Source organism: Falco rusticolus, chromosome 14 (genome assembly GCF_015220075.1).
Source record: "Falco rusticolus isolate bFalRus1 chromosome 14, bFalRus1.pri, whole genome shotgun sequence".
NCBI classification, from domain to species: Eukaryota; Metazoa; Chordata; class Aves; order Falconiformes; family Falconidae; genus Falco; species Falco rusticolus.
The window spans coordinates 4,326,695-4,346,053 of record NC_051200.1 but is presented as its reverse complement, the minus strand read 5'-3'; the positions used below and the strand labels follow the sequence as shown (position 1 = coordinate 4,346,053).

The window sequence follows — 19,359 nt, the reverse complement described above, 5'->3', positions numbered from 1 at the left end:
AGCAGCACGTGGTGGGACAAACTGCTGTTGCAAACTGGCTCTTGCAAGGTCAAAACCACCGGCTGCTGAAAGGGTAGATGTTTTTTTCCCTATCATGTCAAGAAGGGTAAAATACCAATATTCTAGAGCTACTTCACCACCAGAACTAAATCCTGATTCGTCATCTCATGAGAATACAGAAACCTCAGACAGAGAAAACCTATTACACTGTTTCAGTGCAAGGTTATCTTCTAGGGATCACCTAGTATTATTTTAAATAACCTTTGTGGCTGGAGGTCCTTGGGGGATTATAGCACAGCATAAGAGAGCAAATGGATTTCTTTCCTATTAAAAATTCCTTTGCTTAATTTCTTCCCTCTACTTTTGTTTCCACTCTACATGAATGTGTCACTTCAAGGTCTGATCTGAAGTCCATTGAACTAAATAGATTTGGAAGCTGGCCCAAACACCTACTCTGTGTGGCACAGTGTAAAGGCACTTGCCTCTTTCATCTTCTGTCTCATATTTCTACCATACTCCTCAGCATTTCTAGAGAGGGGGCTATACCACAGTCAGTAACTGCATCTGTTTGTAGAAGGCTGAGTCCAAAAACTATCAAAGCTAATAGAAATCTGTTGATTGACTACAGTAGACTATGGATCAACCCTCAGTCCATCTGCATTTAGCCTTTTCCCTCAGTCATGCATCACAATCCAACTTATTATAAATCTATGATTTAAAGAAACATAGATGATGTGTGAATGTCCCTTTAAAAAACAACAAAAATGGTGCAATGATGTTTTTAAAGCAGTGGCTGAGGCTGACAATAAATTTGGACTGAAAAGTTGTGCACTATCCAAAAACTGCAAACACAAGCTCTAAACAAAATCCATATGTGCCTCTCGGAGGTGCAGGTGTCAAAGATATTAAGCCACAAAATGCTTTACATTAAAATAACTTCAAGGACCAGGTTAAGCTCTAAAAACTCCAAGGTAATTCAGAGTTAATCGCAACAGCTAGCCTTTAATATGGTCAGCCAGTAGAAAGTGTATGAAACTCATTGCTTGAAGGAACTAGTAGCACCTTATCTAGAGAGTATGAACTTTCATACAGATTCAAGGCAAAGATGTAGTTTCAGTTTAAACATTCAAAAGACTGTTGGTTGTTTTTTAGCTTTCTAGGGCTAGAGTCAAGCTCTTCACATTATTTTAATATATTTTCTGCAGCTTAATTTCCTGTGTTTTCTTTTATAGTGGCATAAAAAATTGCCCAGCAAAACTCTGAAGAAGTCATAAAACACTTTCTAGGTTGCTCCATTTTAATTCCTGCTCCAAGGTTGAACTATTATATGAATCTACCAATCACTCTCCCAGCCAAGGAAACAAATTGAGTGAAGCTTTGCAGAATTTTGAATCCTCTCTGAAGCATCTTTGAAGCTCTTGGAAGTTATCTTGGAAAACTTCTGAGCAGCCTATCCTATCCTATCTTGTCAGCCCAAAGAATGGAAGTTCTAATTCTGTCATCCATGTGGGAAGATACATATTTTTCAGTGCATTTTGGATACCAATGTACAGATAGATTGTTTGAATTTTTATACTCAAAAAAGCAGAATGGAAACAAGTGATAACCTCAATCTGGCTGTGATGGCAAACATTCCTTATGAAGCCAATAACAAAAGAAAATCACAAAACAAACTGAATTATCTGAGCACACATCAATAGGAAAAAATTAGACGTGTCCTAAGAATGCCTATATAATTGTATTTCCAAATCAAATTTACTTCTGACAGCTACCCATTGTTGGGACTATACAAAACCCAAAGAATCTTATTAATCTCTGGTGCTGTGTAACGTTCTGTGCATTTTTCATATTCCAGATATGAATATCCACCTTGTTTGTATATGTGGAGTAACCACAAAAAAGTACAGCTCTGTAATTCTATGGTACCTCCACAGGCACCAAATGCAGACTGGAAATTTTGAAATTTGCTCTTATCAATAGATAATAGTTCTCCAGTTATAACTATCAGCTGCTGTGTATGTTGGCATACCAATTCCGCAGTCTCCTGTACTGTGACTGCTGACAGTTTAGGTCACAAGTTATTTTTAATTTCTTTTTCATTATCTGAAAAGTGCAGAGGTGATCAGTGAAAGCATAGCTACTGGGCCTACAGGCAGTGCAGCAGCATGGTTTAAAGGTCTCAAGAGATGCAGAAGCTGAGGTAAAGTAACAAAGGAAGGCGCGGCTGAACATTGAAGGGGAGCGAAGTATGCAGAATTTCTTCCATGGACTGAGGCTTATGTCAGACGTGTGGCAAAGTGGGCAGCATGCTGAGAATATGGCCAGTTTTTCTTAAATCTGAGATGTGACTATAGCTCCAAACTCATTATTTCTGTCAATGCACTGTTATTTAAGTGCCAGCTATCTATTCCTTGGTGTCAGGAAGACAGTCCTTGTAGGACTCATTACTAAGGCGGTTATGAACTTGTTATATACCATGCATCAGTTACAGAATATAGAGATTTTATTCTTTGGATTAACAGTTCAGGCAAGCATAGATAATGGTTTCAAATGGTCAAGATTTTCAGGAGCCTAGCTTTTTCTGTTATCTCTCAGACAATTCAGCTGCTTCCAGAAAAGTGGATAATGTTGTATGAGCAAAGAATAAAACCAGCAGGACTTCTAATGCTTCGCAGTTCATTTGTTAATATTGATTATTTGTGAAGTTTCCCCACTCTCATACTCCCAAAGTAATATCTCTTTCTGCATACTGAGTTTTCTTTTTCCTTATTTTTTTTTACCACTGTGCTTTGTAGGAAGACACTTTCAAAGACTTTCAGTTGTACCTGTGGTACACTGTGCTGTCACTGATGGATTAGACTTTGTAGGTGACATATAGATCAGATGTTTGAAGTCCTCCAGTGCTAACTATTGATGGTGACAAAAGAGGTGTGTGAAGGGAACCCCAGTTATCATAATGTATTTCCAATACCTAACTTTACTGATGCTTGTGTAGCCTTAGATTTTTTTTCATCTGAACATTTCTGCCAACATTTAACCAGTCTCAATCAATGGTTTAAGATTGTCCTCTACCGTTCCTTAATCCATGCTAATCAGTGGGCCCTTCATGTGTCAAGCTCCCATCAGCTGCACACAGAGGACTTCAGTATTGAAATTGCTTACAGGCTGTTGTTGTTTTCCACAAGTGATGGATTTTGTAAGATTTCACCATAATTTATCAAGTCTTCCATAAAATGACAGCTGTTACTGCTCTGTTGTTTTCATCTCACAGACTACATCTAGGCCTTTAGGAAGCATCTTTGTAAGATGCCTTTTTTTATTATTGTCTCAAAACCAGCATGTATCAACTTTCAGTAGCTATGATATTTATTACTGTCAAATTCAAATTTCAGTAAGAATCATGAAAGAAATACTATCTAAATATCATTCTTCTCATGCAAATCTCCCCGTGGCCTTCTTCCTTAATCCTTTCACCATTATATAAGAGAAAGGAAATCACAAGCTCAGAGATTGTTTATACTACTGCATGACCAGTGGTCTGAAATCCTTATGGGGTTAGATGGAAAGCGGATGTTTTGGCAGCACAGTTCCAGAAGAAATTCTGCTGCCTGGAGACTTAGACAATAGAGGGACAGATTAACACACTGAGCGTTTCTGTATTTGCAACTTGTCAGGTTTAAGAACCTTGAAGAACTTTCATGGTATGGCAGAGAGCTGATCTTTTGGACAGTGGAGAGTTCTAAAGTTTTGCAAGTGATACGTGAAGTCTGGATCCATCTCCAAACTCTTATGAAATACTTAGGTGTTTGAACCATGTGTATTGGTTCAGGCACAACTTATATGCCCTTTGCCACAATACTTGTACAAATTCTTTATCGAGAGTGTTGCTGTAATAGCCTGTTTTCAGTCTGGAATTCAGGATGTGGAGTGTTTCTGGCTGATTTCAAAGGTGTAGCATCACTCATCAGAGATACTTTTTATATGGGAGGTAACAACTGTTCTTTTAGTAACAGCATGGAAAATGGTGTCTGCTCAGTAAAAGGCCATCTGAACATCTCTTAATATTACCATATTTGTATGTTTTTTTCTCTTTCCTACTCAGGCTCTACTAACCCATCTACTTAAGACAATTAAAAATTGTAACTTCAGTGAGATCTGGGCCATGAGTTTCTCACTTAGTGATCTAAGAAGGGTAGGTGGTAGCACAAAAATTGCATAGAGAATAGAAGAGTTGGGCACAATATGTTTCCTCCATCCAACAAATATTTGTGAAATAGGCTGCGTTCTTCTGAGTGGAATGGTGAGAAGACTGGAACTGAGAGCCTGGGAGCTCTGGTGTGTGAGCTGGGTGAAACCTCTTCACCAAGTAGTTTATTGTATGTGCATTCTGCAGCAGAAAATCATTCCAACAGCTCAGGTTGAAGATTTTGGTTGTAATTCAGTGCAGGATACACTGTATAATACACATGCTTCTGTGTTTACATATATGATGTATATCAGGTCAACAGGTGTTGTACATACTCAGCACCTTGGAGTCTAAGAATTTCCACACTACAGAGTGCAGTGTTACCTGGACTAGCTCAGTTACTGGAAGGAACTGAGAGAAAGTAGCATGGAGCTCATTGCAGGTGCATTTTTCCTGCTTCTTAAGCAAGTTTTGCAGTGCAGTGAGCTCTATACTGTCCTAACTAGGCTGCTTCCAGGATCTAAAACAGCTAGTTCAGAGATACATGTATTACCAAGTCATGCTGCAGTCTGCCATGCAGACATAGCCTCATTTAATTTTAAGTGATGTTCTCAGACCACTATTGTGAGATACCTGATCTGGTCCATCTTTGTATTTAGTCCAGCTATATATATAGGTGCCACCTGGCATTTTGTTGTTATTTCAGTATCTATAGGGCAACAAAAAGTACATCAGAAAAGCATTTTGAATTTGATACAGAAAAATCATAGTACCAAATGAGCTTAAACTGAAATGTGTTACTAATCATGAATGTTGGTGGAAGTCAGTGTGTTTAGTTGGGCCAGCAAGCTTAAAAAATACTGGAGCCAGATGGGCCAATTCATCTATCAGTATGTGGCCTTATCTGCTGAGAAATCAAACCAGAAAGTGGAATATGGAAACCCTTTCTAAATATGCAATTGTGCATTTTTGCTTCTGGTGTAAGCTTGCACCATCTTAAATTAACATATTCCAGAGTATACTCAAAAATTTTAGATCTTTAACCAGACTCTAAATGCTTTGGTTCACAATCGTTCCATGTAGAAATGCTAAAAGCTACAATAAACGTTCCATTTATAAAGGCACTGTCCATAGTAGTGTCATTAAAGATAGCTGCAGTTAAATGCTTGAAGAACTTGTACGTGAAGTTTATTTTCATGACAGGAGGCAGGAGGTCTGAAGTCCATGCTAGCTTGAGAGCTGATCCAGCTCTGAGAATGAAGGTGAATTCTCTCCCTGACTCTATACATCACCTCTCCCCTGATGATGCCTGGAGCATCCTGAGGTGGAAGGAAGGAGTTTAAGCTCAGAAGCATGTGATGTCCTTTTGGGTCTCACTAATGTGTAAAAAAAGTCCCAATGAATGTGAACCTAGTATCTGTGGTTACATGTGTGTGATGATAAGAATCTGATTCAAGCAGTAAAGTACTTTTCAGAGCTGCAAAAGGGAGGACTTTTTAGTTATGTATAACATACAAGGTCTGGATTTTGCCAATGCTAGAAATAATAGGTTTAAAAACAACAAAAAGAAAGTTAGCAGTGAATCCATGGTAGAAGCTGGTAGGATTGAACCACTGGTGAAAAGCAGAAGATGCTTCATAACATATGTCTGACAACTACTTAAGATTCATGGTGGCTGGTGCCAGGGAGACAGGATACAAACACTGCATCTCTTTGTGTCAGCAAGTCCAGTGTCACTATGGACGCAGGAGACATTAATTCCAAGGGGAGAGCAGTGCCAACTTTTCTCAAAGGAATCCCTTCAACAGCTCCTCCACTTAGGTAGTTATGAAGTTCAGTTTCCAATGAAAGTTGCTGCCTCCTGGCATTACCTTTGCTTCATTAAATAAGGAGGCAGTTATTTGGGCAGTTACACTCTACAAGGCCTGCAGAAAGGCAGGCGGAAGAGCCCAAAGTCACTATGACTAGTAGTACTCATTTCTGAAATGCAGCTTGAGAAACTGAGGGGGAACACACGTGACAGAATATAATGAGCATTTATGAGAATATTTCAAATGGATGGCTAATGGCCAGAGCTCTAGCATGTTCCATTAAAAAATAGGGAGAAACTAGAGAAGTTTCCTGCATGTCATGGGATGCTGCACAAAAGATACTGTACGCCAGACACATAGGAATGGAAAGCTGGCATAAGATGTGCAAGAAAGCTTGAGATTCCTATTCAGATCAGGCATAAACAATACCACTGAAGATACAGCACCAAATATGATACACATAATCACTGCAGAAAGCAGAATGCAAATAACCCCTGAAAGCACAGGAGATTCCTGGTCCTCTTTTGCCTAACATTGGTGCAGATCTATCTGAATTACAGATTCAGTTACTTAGTGGGACTCTCATTTTTAATGAGATGCCCATCTCATTTTTTAATTTATCGGCCCATCATATGTAGCAGATAGACTATAGATAGATTCTAGGAGCAGTTAAGAGAAGATAATGGATCACAATTCAGGAAAGGTTCATTCTGATAATTTTCTGGATTTATCAGTTTAAACAGACAGTACAAAATTCTAGCTGAAGACTGTGAATAGCAAGAACTTCATTTGATAAGAAGGATTTGAGAGTTTACAGGGGCCCTTACTCTTCTTTACTAGGTCATTGTAGAATGTTTTAAAATCTTCATAGGTATCATGACATTTACAGCCTCATGAACAGAAAAAAGCCAAATAGGTCACTGTCAAAGAGCACCTGAAGCAAAATCAGTCATCTAGAAGCATTTATGTTTCTATACTAAATACTGTACAGAGATATTAAAAAAAAAAAAAAAAAGTTCCTGACTGCAAATGCCAATTACAGAGACTGGAATTTCTGCGATTGTGATTTAACTTAAGCTGTCAAAAAGTAAGCATCTAGTGTAAGCTACTTACCTGTGCTCCCTCAATAATCAGTGGAGAGAGATAGGCAGCCCCAGGGAAAAATTTTTCTCATTCTGGGTAACAGGATGTATCACCCTCTGGACAGCATGTCTCCAACAGCTGTGAAGGGCATCTAGATGATTCCCTTGCCAACTGAAGCTTAGTAATCTAACAGTGCTACTTGGTCAAATAAAGCATGCTACCTTACAAACTTTCTGTCCTATGTTTTAGACCTTCATAGATAAAACTCTACCATCAACTAGATGCCAAAGTGTTAGATTCAAAGTTGAATGGGATGAATCTCATCCCAGGGCACAAGAAGAGTGGCATCATGGCACCAGATGAGTTACACACTTGAAATGATTCTTTGTCAACACAGATTAAGAAAGAATTCTAGATACCTAGATCAGGTATTGATACACACATCTGATAGACAGATGTATGTAATTGTCAGGACAGATGAATCCTACAAAAAATTGATGGGTGGTTGCCATTCGTCCTCCAGTAAGTGCAATGACCACACTCTAACCCCAGCTGAACAGCAAACTGCTTGTGCACTCATGTCCCTCCACCATTGCGTACTGCCTTCTGCTCACAGGTTTTGGTCAGGGAACAGCTGTTTTCCTCAGACAATGAAACTCTCTAGAGAAGGTCAAATACAACCCCTTTCTATGATGCTGCATGAATACTCTTTTATAAGTGGAAATGAGGGCTGCCACTAAGACAGACATTTAGGGAAAAGCTCCAGTCAAATCTACCAGCCATTAGGCCATGTCGGGAATGTTGTAACAGCCTTGTGAAAGATCCTGCTTAGTCTCTTTCATACAGTGGCTCTTAATAATGAGCATATAATAAATGTACAGTCTGGAGGAATTTACTATACAGTATCCAATTGGATTTATATAGTCATAAACTTCTACAGCACTGCTTCTATGATTTACAACAGTCTCTACTAATTATGAAGCTATGCCTGGATTTGAGATGTAAAAGGCAAATGTTACCAGACTGGTTGTACAGTGATACTATACAAATACACATTTGCCACAGCAATTTTGAATTGCTTGTTAACAGAGAACCATTGCAAATAACCACGTATTTTAGTCTGCTCTTATGAAAAGCACCAAAAGCAGAAACCTGGGAAGTTTGTGAAATGAGGTTTTATTGTGATGGAGTTTAGAGAAAGAGTTGGGAGTGGGTACTCCATTAATTTTCATCAGTGAAATTCCTAGTACCTTCTGCCTGGATTGTAGGGGATTGGACGTGGTAGCTTACCTGATCCCTTCCTGAATCTATATTTATGATTTCCTAAAAAGACACCACTATAGGAGATACTGTAACTTACTGTAGGACAAGCCTCTCATTACCTAAATGGATATAGAAGGATGTTTACTTCACAGGAGTTTTCCAGCACAGACATTTAATTTTGCTGTTACTCAGCATATTAAATAACTATTTCAGAAAGGACTGTATGTCATTAATACAAATTACCTGGGCATCGCGGGCAGCACAGCTGTGGTACATGCACAGGGGAAGGACAGTGTAGACTTGGGCATCTTATTCTGCTGCACAGTACATTTCCATTCTGCAGGTGGAACATAATACAATACTGTAATGAAATGGGCCATCTTACAAATTTCTGTGTTCTCTACTCTACATCTACATATTAAAAAAAAAAAAGCCTTTTTACAACATTATGATTTCACTCACACCATGGTAAGGCCACACTGCTTTCACTGCCTCTGAATTTATGCTGGAGGTCAGAATACAGCAGAGCAGAAATCCACACAAACCTTAAAATCAGAGGAAGTGCCTAAAAACTGATTGCAACAATCTTCATTTGTGTTTTTCTTTTGAGCAGATTATGCTTAGGAATTGTATTTCCAAAACTAAGACACAGATAATGAATGGTAGGTCTCTGAGATATCCCCTACTGAGGGTTAGTTCAAGACCGCAAGAGACAATAGAGTCTGTAATTGTTCCTGAAAACTGTGCAGAGTCTTTTGTTTTCATTTTATGGGTTCCCCAGTAGACAAAAAACACCAGTTGGTAAGTAGCCATTTTTCTAAGAAATATGAGCAAGCCTTGGGAATAGTGTTCATTATTCATGTCATTAACATAATATTCTATTTGACCACATCTAAGATTGATTTATAATTAAAACATAGGGAATTTTCATTCTCCAGAGTTTGTAACCAGAAAAGACTATCCATTTCAAATTCCCATTTCCCATCTATAATTCATCCTTCTAATTTAGCTCTGAGTTGCTCATGTTTATAGCAAGAAAGGTCTTTCAGCATGAACACTGATACTATGCTACAACTGTAGTTTTCGGTGGTGTCAGGAATAAACTCGCTTTATTTTCATCTGCCTTCTGGAGCACTGAAATGTTTCCAGTGGAGGTGCAGATTTCCTTAGACAGCATATGTATAGGCCTTTACAGCCATCTCTTTCAAAAGAATCCATTGACTCCTAAATACCTGCAGACCACAGGCTGGAATCATACTGTTAGATCATTACTACCCGCAAACTACATTTGTGCATCTGCTTTGAAAAAAGACACTAAAAATGATATCACCATCTGTTTCCAATGATGGCTGAAATTAAATATACTGATTTTATAGAAGAAGAGCAAATTTTAGGCTGTAGACTCTTTGTGGGATAGGGACTATCACTGGTCTGCACAGCTCCTTGCCCTGTAGACCATCATCTGAGAGCCTGTAAAGCACTACTGTAGAAGAAAGGCTGGCGCTGTCTGCTGGCCTGGCTCCATGTTGCTTACTTGTCCTGTTCCATGGCCTCACTCCCTTTTTAATTGTTAGTCCTACGAAATCCCCTGAGGTGAATGTTTACTTTCTGTGCATGATCAGCTGTGATAAAAATTCTGCAGGCCTACTTCGCTCCTCGGTGCTGCCTGCAGCACTCCACTGTTTGCAGCAGGATGGAACTATTTTAACTGATCTTGTGCTCGGTAAGACTGATCTTATGCTTAGATTCACAGGGATGTCTGGGAGATCAAGCCCTACTGACTAGAGTAAAACTTAAGCTCCTGTAGGCTTCTGTGAGTCAGGGCCATGGCTAGCATTTCTGCATCAGATACCCAATGAGTAACTGCATCTCTCTTCCCCAGCTGTGTTACCAGTGCTGGGTGCAGAGCATTCATTTTAGCCCCTGAAGTCTGCAGATCTGACTATGAACACAAGCAAAAAGCTGCTGTGTTTTAGAAAGTAAAATAATGATCTGACAAATTGTGAGTGCTCCAATTTACCTGACAGTTAACAATCAACAGCCTCCACTCTGTGTTTGGTGGGGGGAGAAGAGTTGTAAAAGAAAGAGGGAACAGGGTGAGAACACTGAATGATGTTTAGTTTTATTCTGGTTTAAGTATGTAAATTATAACTTGTAAAAAGACAATACTACATACACATAAGAACAGGAAGGTGGTTTGGGTTTTGGTTTTTTTTTTTTATCCCAGGCTGAATAATTTGGCCTCTGTTTAGTTAATTTGTCTCGCCTTTTTGTTAAACATCAGAAGTGTGTGTGTGTTGGGGAGGGATGAATGGACAGACTGTTGTTAGAGGTGGAGCAGAGATCTTGGTCTGTTGCCTGGCTGATATGACTTGTTTTGTGCAGACATCATATGGATCGTGACACTGGAGGCCAGCAAAGAAATGCTGGTCACACTGGTAATGCGGACCCCTGGGAATTTTTTTGCTTTTCTTTGCAGCATGAGGGAGTAGGTTGCTGCTTCAGACTCTGTAAATATCTGATGCTTAACTGACTTATGCCCGTAAATCACAGGTGGGTAATGCTTAGGTCTCTCTTATTTGCTGCCTGTGGCACACTTTAGTTTCATTTTTTGTGCTGTAATATTTGGTTTAAGGTCTGTGCTTGTGCTATGTCATGGAGTGTTTTCTAATGCTTTATCTAGCCTTAATTTTGTTAAAATTATAAATTATTGAGACTTTCCTGATGATCTGGAGCTTTTGCTGTAGGTTAGTGTTCTGAGGGCATTTCTTTTGGCCAGGATGAAGGATAAAGCTCAAATGAATGGCTGGATGCTGCAGTTGTTATCTGGAGTCTTCCTTCCAGGCAACGAGTCACATCCCAGAGATCCTTCAGCGTCCTCACAGCTGAGGACCCCAAGTTACATTTTGCACCCTCATGGTACAACAAACGTAAAACAGAGCAAACAAGGTATTAAAGTCCACTTCTGAGCTGCATGTACTGGTAATTACCACAAGCAGTTTACTTCTTCATTAACTTTGTTCCCCTGAACTGTCACTCTGATTTCCCATGCCCATGTGCAAAGGAAAGAAATAAAACATACTCCATTTGTTGGAGCTTCACAGTGCATGGGTATGCCTGGATCACAGCAGTGCTGTTTCTAGAGGAGCATACCAGGCACTTTCGTGTCCCTCCAGACTGTCTTAACAGCTTCCTAAAAATCATTGAGCAATGATCTGTATCCAGATCTCTAGGGTTTCCAGTTAATTTCATCCCCACCCAAGATGTAGCCTTCCAGCAACTTAATGAGTGTTTTACCACACAGGGACTCTGAGGGAGTTGTCAACTTTGCCTATAGATCAGCAAAAGTGAGTGGAAACTCCTTCTTGCTATAACCAAGGTCTTCTTCCTGCTACGTTGTTTTTTCTCTTACATACGCATTCTACTGCACAGATCTGAGATGCAGCCAAGCCTGTGGGACTACTGTTTGTGCTTCTCTGCACTGAACTGTAGTAGCAGATCCCTCAGTGCAAGTGCTGCACAGGGGCCCAATATTTTACACTTGCCAGGGGGGGAGGGAGGTGGGGGGAATAGCCAAGAAAACTTTATTCTGCATTAAATACAGCAGACAAGACTCAGCATCTGGACTGTCTCATGTGTTAGTGATTAAGATCCCTTATTGTTTAGTCATTTTAAAGTACTCCAAGGGACACATTCTGCCCTCATTTTTCTGCACACCCGCCCCCAGCTGTATATGGCATGGATCTATGACTGCTGTGTCTTCATATCAGGCATCAGCTGATGGTAGCCAAGGACCTGTCCTTTCATGTCCTCTCCAATTGTCCCTGCTCCCCATACCGTTTTCTCGTTTTTCATCATCTCTTCTTCTTTCATAGATTTTTACAAACGGTGGTATCCAAGCCTGTTCCTTCAGCACGTTAGGGCAGCAGATGCTTTGACTGTGGAGATGCCTTTGAAGATACAGGCATTGTACCTAGGCCAAAACACTACCAAATTCAGGTTCAGCATAATCATCTATATTGATGGAACTGCAAAGGTTATATTTAGGTAGTGGGGTCCAGTTACTGAAGATGTAATACTCAGCGTTGGCAAAGGTTCTGTCTAGTTAAGCTGTTCTGTCTACAGCACACAAGTATTTTTTTGCCAGTACTGGCCTTCTCTGTTTTCCCACTGCTAGTATCACCTGCCTCTGTTTCCTGCTGCATCATCAGGACCTACTAGTGAAAACAGGTTTGAGCTTTGTCAAATTGTAGATACAACACAAAGGATTCTAGTCAATTAAACAAGTAGAAGAAGTTGTAGGATTAATAACTCAGCAGTCCTACCTCTGAGCAAAGACAATTAACGCAGTAAACAAGGCCATAGGGTTCTAGATAAGGATGCCATCTTTCTCCTACACGATACTTCTTATCTTGAAACACACAGTACGTATCTGAATCTGTAAAACAGTAAAGAATTGAAAGAGCTATGAATGAACATTCCCATTCCATGCTTACAAAGTGTTTTTAGGTGTGCAGTGCTTTCTGTAAACTTATTTTTCTTTTCCTGGAGAATGACACAACGGAAATGCCCTTAATTTCATGTGCTGTTGTTTTTAACCTCCCAAACCAAAATAAATGGCATGGCCTTCCATCTTTCCAAAATTGCAGCTCCTGAAATAGCTGGCAAAATGGCTCTCATACAGGGTGAGTTTATGCTTTCACCTGCAAAAACACAGGTGAAGATCCCATTTAGGTAACAAAATTAAAGGGCGTGATTGCTCAGACAGGTTTATAGGAAACAAGTGATTTTCACTGCAAAACCAAAGCAATTGGCTTGACTCAGGAAAATATTAGGTTGTACAGCAGAGAGATTTTTAACAAAGGGACTGCAAAAGGAAGATAAATGCTCTATGTTTATACTGTGTGTTCAGCACCTCCATATTTTAACAACCTAATAAAAAAGATGTTTGTCCTAGTTTTTCAGAACAATTTGTGCTGACTTTGCATCAGTATTCAAAATATTTTAAGATCTTTCTGTTCGTTAAGCACTTCTAATCTTGCAGGTGCAGTTTTGCAGATAGCCATCTACCTATCAGACATTACTGCCCCATCACTCCCTGTCACATTATGGTTTCACATCAAAAACTCAAATCTCTTCAATAAAAAGGTACTTCTCATGTGTTTCCATGAGAGAATTCCTTCCTGTTATCTTAATGACATGCAGATTCAGCTTAATTCGTTACCCTCAGTTATAGATGCTACTTCAGGTTATCAAACAAAATACCTGTCTTCTAAGTGATAATCCAAGCAAGGGACATTCTTCACATTTACTGGACTAAAAGAAGGTAGCAAGAGGTAGGGATTATTAGTAGCAACTGTGATCTGCTTTCACTTCACACAAAAGCATGACAAATGAAATGCAGGATCTGGAAAAGCAGATGGCTGAAGTGGAGTTAGATAATTTCTCACACTGTGCTTTCTTTGAACAGGGATAACTGTGCATTGTGTTCTTGTAAGTTCAGTGGAGAAGGCAGCCTTTTTGGAGCTCAGTCTCTCTCTTGCTTTTTTTCTTTTTTGCATCTACTTCCTTAGAAGTTGCTGATATTAAGACTGAAAATTTTAACTACTTCTCAAGGGAAAACAATGTCTTTTGTAAGAAGGCGGCCAAAACCCAGCCTGTACAGGTGGGGAGAGCATTCCAGAGTAACAAGGCTATAGCAATCAGTAACTCCTTGACTTATTTGGTTAGTTATTCCTCCTTGCCATGCTTCCTGAATGTGTTAACATCTCCCATGGATGACAGGCTTTGTAGAAATATTCCCTTTGTTTTGTTTGTATTCTTTCTGATTCTTCTCATCAAGTTTTTGACAGTGTTTAGACTCTTAATTTTCTCAAAGGGTGTATCTAATCCAGTTCACATGAGGTTGTTTTTGGAACACAACAGAACAGTCTTGGATGAGCTTTACACTAGCTAAAACTTCAGCACAATAGTCTTACACATGGGACAAAATCCAGATAATCTGTCAGATGTTTACAGAGGTCACTAAAATGGAATTAAGCACTCTCTTGATTCAGGGTATTTGAAATAAAACAGATTCCTCAATTGATGTGTTAAGTTCTTTATGATGCAATGAAACCTGTACTGCTTTAGGAAAATGTACCCCAAATGTGGGTGTGACCTGATTCTACTAAATGTAGGATTAAAAGGAGGAAGAACGTTAGAAGGTTCTGAAGGCAGTTCCAGTTTAGGACATTCTTGGTTTAAGATCTTTTCTGAACCACATCTGTCAAATAGAAGGAAAACGTCAAATCAGGGTGAATGTGACAGCTTTGTTTGAAGTCTACTTACGTTTTACTTGTTCTAGTTTACCTCCATCTATGAAAAGGAGACAGAGCACACCAAAAAAGATAAAATGAAAGTCCTCCAATATCCACTTTTTTCTCATCTTTATCAACAAAAGGAAAAGAAAGAGCCTCCGAAGTAGAGAAAGTTGAGTTGAGCTGTTGGGAAGAAAAGGTTAAATTAATTAAACTAAAATCCTTAAGATACTTAAATTCCCTGACATGATTTCATCCAACACACAGAAATCCTAAACTGCCAGAACCAAAACCTGTCTATGTCACGGATCTTCTTTTCATGGAAACAGCTTTGGCTTCAGTTCATTTTATTTTCGGAAAAGGGGCCGAAAAAAATGACATTCTCATTCATTAAAGTTGAAAATTGGATGTTTCTTCTAATGAAGTCCTTTATTCCAAAGTAGAGATGGCAAGTAAGCCATCTAAATTCCTAACGTTCTCTTCCACAAGAAACTAGTTTGGGAGATGTTCTTGTAGAGCAGCTCTTCTGGCTATAACTTAGGAAATACAGGTGTCAGTTGTAACATGTTTGCTTCATTGTAACAATACCCATGGGTATACCTGGTGTATGGGCCCTGCCTGATGGAAATCCAGGCGCAGGGCAAAATGCTGGGCACGCCGTAGTCAGTGGCAGTTTTCCTCGCTCCATCTAATAGGCTTCCATCACTATTCAATTCAGCCCTTCACCCCTCTCCCAACTACTATTGTTCTGGGATTGTGTATAATTAATTTTTCTAGAGTTAACCCTTCCATTGCCTTGATATCCAAAAGTAGAATTGGGGAATGGCATGTCATCTTCATTCTTGCAGATCTTTAATGTCAAAATCCCGCATATGGAGCAAAGCTCAATGTATTCTCTGTGAAGTGCAGAGATGGTATCATACTTGCTGCATGAGCCGTTCTGTTTATCTTTTTCTGGCTTTTAAAAGGTGAATTATTTTATAATGAAAAAAACAAGGGAGAAGGTAATTGACTAAAGTAAAATTTATTTTGATAGCTAACCTAAGATTCCAAATTGAGAAATATGTTGTTTCTTTACTGTTTATCAGAATTCACTGCAGGAGTATTATCTTCCCAGAATACACTTGTCTATAATTTACAGTGTTGAAAACATGTGGGTTTGCTTTTAAGAGCCTTGATGTGGATTCACAATTAGTTTCACAAAAGTTGTTTTTTTTAAAAAAAAAGATTCAGTATTGGAAAAATAAACTATCTGCTTTGTAAATTAATTTCACCTCTTCAGATTTCATGTAAATAATAGAACTGTACATGAGTATGTTTCAGCATACAGATAACCAAAGCAGAAATACTGATTTGTATACGTATATTCAAAATGAAGTGGTGGATCACTTTGAGAAATTAACTAAACAGTAAGTTAACAAGCACTTAAAAAGAGAATCATCCTCTAAGACTGTTGAGATCTAGGATACTGTAACAAAGGGTGGGTGATCTGATTTTATCAGTGTTTTTATTGCCTTTACTGTTTAAGGGTTCTCTACTCTAGCCTCCCAAACCACAACCAAAATGGACATCTTCCTTCACTAATCTCATCTATGCAACTACTCTCATACTACTAAGCTTGAACTACTAAGCTCGCTTTAAATAATACAAGTTGCATCTGAAAACATTCAAAAAAAATAGCACTGTTTTGAAAGTACATAAGCTATGCAGTAACAAACTATAACTTTCCATTTGTTTTGGAAACTGAGGATAATATTTCAATTTCAGAAGAAAAGTTTTAAGTAATTTTTTCCTTTCAGTGTGTTCAAATCACAAAGGACATTTTTAAGCCAAACAACCTTTTAAAAACTTGTTTAAAACTAAAACCTCGTAATTTAGTCCCAGGACATCACACATGCATTGAGAACAACAGTAGCACATCACTGGGACTAGCAGAACTATGAATGTTTAAGTATTTTGGCCTTCTTGGGAGTTGTTTAAGCAAACCATATTTATAAATGGAGCACAATTATCTGTTGTGCAGTGCTTTACCTGTTAGCTAGATTGGTTAGTTCGAATAGAAGGGCTCAGAAATCCATCCATTTTAGATGTCAGGTCTTCAAAAGGAAGAACATTTTAAAACTTGGACTGCTAAAACGCAGAAATGCTGCACGGTGATGTGAAATGGAGGAGTTAATAACAGAAATGGGATGGAGACTTTTGATGTCTTTCTTAATTCTCTTTAATTTCTGTATTGTTGTTACTCCAAATATAAACACATACTTTTCACTGTTAGCACACTCCCTTTATTTCCCCAAAGGGCAACGTCCTAAAAATATTCCTGGATTTAAATAATCTCAGCTAGGATTAACCTGTTAATTATTGGTGTGTTTTCTGCTTGGTAGAAACAATGGAAGCGAACCCCTTCTCACATGAATTCCTCGCCGGAACAAGGCACACGGGTCGGTTTTAACGCCTCGCCCTCCGCCGCCCGGCTCAGTAACCGCAAGCGGCGGTGCCCGGGCTGGCCACGCTGCCCGGTTCGGGCCGGGCCGGCGGCAGCGGGCGACAGCGGGGCGGGCCGGGAGCCGCTGCGGGGCGCGCACTGCGGGCGGCGGGCGGATCAAACGCGGGGCCGCTCACCGGGCGGGCTGGCCCCGGGCGGGCTGGCCCCACGGCTTTTCTGCCTGCCAGGCTCGCCGCAAGCCGGCGCCCTTACCGTCGGGGAGGGCTTCTCAGGGGGGGAGTCTCCGAGCGAGCCGTGGCCGGAGGCGCCCGGCTTCTGCTACTTTCCCGGAGCGGCCGTCCGCTGCGCGCCGGGCCCGGGCGGGCGGGTTGGGTCGGGGGCTGCCGTCGCGGCGTCCCGCTCCGAGCCCCCGGCGCTCGCCCGGGGCCGCGGCAGCGCGCCCGGCGGGGCCCGGCCAGGTGCCGGCGGTGCCACCGAGGGGCGGCGGGACGCGGGCCGGCTCCCACCAGCGGCGGGGCGGAACGCGCCGGGCTGAAAGCGTCGGGCACCCCCGCGGGGCTGCCTCTTCCGCGACCCCAGCCCCGGGGCAGCGCCCGCGCCCAGGGGCACAGCTCCGGCAGCGGGACCGCGCCGCCCCCGGGGTCTCGGCTAGGAAAGGAAAGCTCACAGACCTGGGCAGGGCTGGAGGCCGCTCCGCTCCGCCGCGGGCCCTGGAGGCTGCCGGCGATCGGCGGCTCCGCGCTCTCCACTCCGCAGGGGTACGGAAGGGGCTCCGGCCAGGGGCTCCGCTTCCCAGTCACGTCGCCATAATCTCCTCCCGCGGCTCGCCCGGGCTATTGCGTCTCCCCGTCGCTCCCGCAGTGGCGGTGGCGCGGGGGCAAGCAGGGGACCGACGGGTCCGCCGCCACCGGCCGCCCCCGAGCCCCGACTTGATGGACGGGAGCCGGGAGGGAGGAATCCGCTAAGCCCGAGCTCCGGAAGGTCCCGAGCTGCCCGGCCTGGGACACCTGCCACCGCCTGCTGCCCCAGCGGGGAGCGCAGCGAGGCTCCGCGGCCGGAGGATGCTCAGCGGCGGGTCCTGCCCCGCTGCCCCGCCGGCACTGCGCGGCGGGAGGAGCAGCGCAGCAGCCCGCGCCCCGGCGGTCCGCCTCCGCCCCGGCCCCCTCCTCTCCCGCGCCCGCTCCCGCCGCCCGGCACACGGCGTGACTGACACGGCCTGGGGTGGAGTTGACTCCGCGGTGGGGGGCCGGGGGGGCCGGGGCACAGGGGCGCGCCGCAGCGCGGGGGGCTCGGCCCGCCTGGCCCCGCTGACCACCTGCGGGCCGGCCGGAGCCGCAGCCGGCCGGGCGGGGCCTCGCCGCGGTGCCTGCAGGCAGCGCTGCGGCTGGGGGAGCGCAGCCCGGGGCGGGAGCCGAGCCCGCGGGCGGCGTGCTCGGAGAGAGGGCAGCACAGCCACCCGGCCCCTCGGTGGGCTCTTCACGGGCGGGGTGCCCTCCGGAGCGGACCCGGTGGAGTTCGCGTCCGCTGGGATTTGTCAGACACCTTCTTGCTGATACCCTCTTGTCTGATCTATTGTGTTAGAAGGTTTCAAGGTCACGTTGAGATTCTGGTGGAACTAAATTAAACCCATGACTCATGACATTATATGCTTGGTCAAACATTCTTCTTCTGTCCTGTTGTAGCCTCTGTAACTAATAAGAAGAGATCAGTGAACCCTTGACAAATGATCTGAGAAAAAGGGTGAGGTATGAAAAGACATCGTGTGGAGAAACAAATTGCAACCTCTTTCCCCTAGTTGGGGAGCATGGTGTTTGGGGAGCACTGCCAGGAGGTCATACACCTCCCAGGTTTGGTAAGTATTTTCAGAAGCCTGAAAACTGAGCAGAACTTTCATTTCTTCCATTGTAACTTTGCTGGACAAAATATGATCTAGTGTATGGTGAAACCTTATACTAGCATGAGAGGAGAATAGCTGATTTACTAAGGGTTTTGTAGTGTGTCTTCATGGGTAATCAGGGCTGTGTGTTAGTAAAATGCGACATTATAACTCTCAACATTAAAAAAGGAAAAGAGTAAGGAACTGCATTCTGGAGCTAAGTGTTTTGGAAACACTGCTCCATGCCCACTTCTGTGTCACTCTGCTGCTCTTTTCCTTGCTATGCACGGGCAGTAATCCATGTTCCTGAGGAAAAATCATGACTTAAATCTCTTAGTCCCAAATATGGTGGCTACTGCTGCAGGTGGATAGTTTTGGAAGAGCCACTGTATGAA

At 42.3% G+C, this 19,359-nt stretch overlaps 1 protein-coding gene across 1 annotated transcript in view; it reads right to left on the bottom strand.

Annotated features, from left to right (window-relative positions):
* CHRDL1 (chordin like 1) overlaps window positions 1–18,243 on the bottom strand; it is a 45,142-nt gene extending 26,899 nt beyond the window's left edge. Inside the window, exons 1-4 of the mRNA XM_037408506.1 lie at window positions 17,760–18,243; window positions 14,674–14,825; window positions 12,669–12,781; window positions 8,587–8,680 (exon numbers count right to left, since the gene is read on the bottom strand). Coding sequence (XP_037264403.1) covers window positions 8,587–8,680; window positions 12,669–12,781; window positions 14,674–14,770 — 304 coding nt within the window. The 5' untranslated portion in view covers window positions 14,771–14,825; window positions 17,760–18,243. The remainder of the gene's footprint in view (window positions 1–8,586; window positions 8,681–12,668; window positions 12,782–14,673; window positions 14,826–17,759) is intronic.
* Between the last annotated feature and the right edge of the window lie 1,116 nt (window positions 18,244–19,359).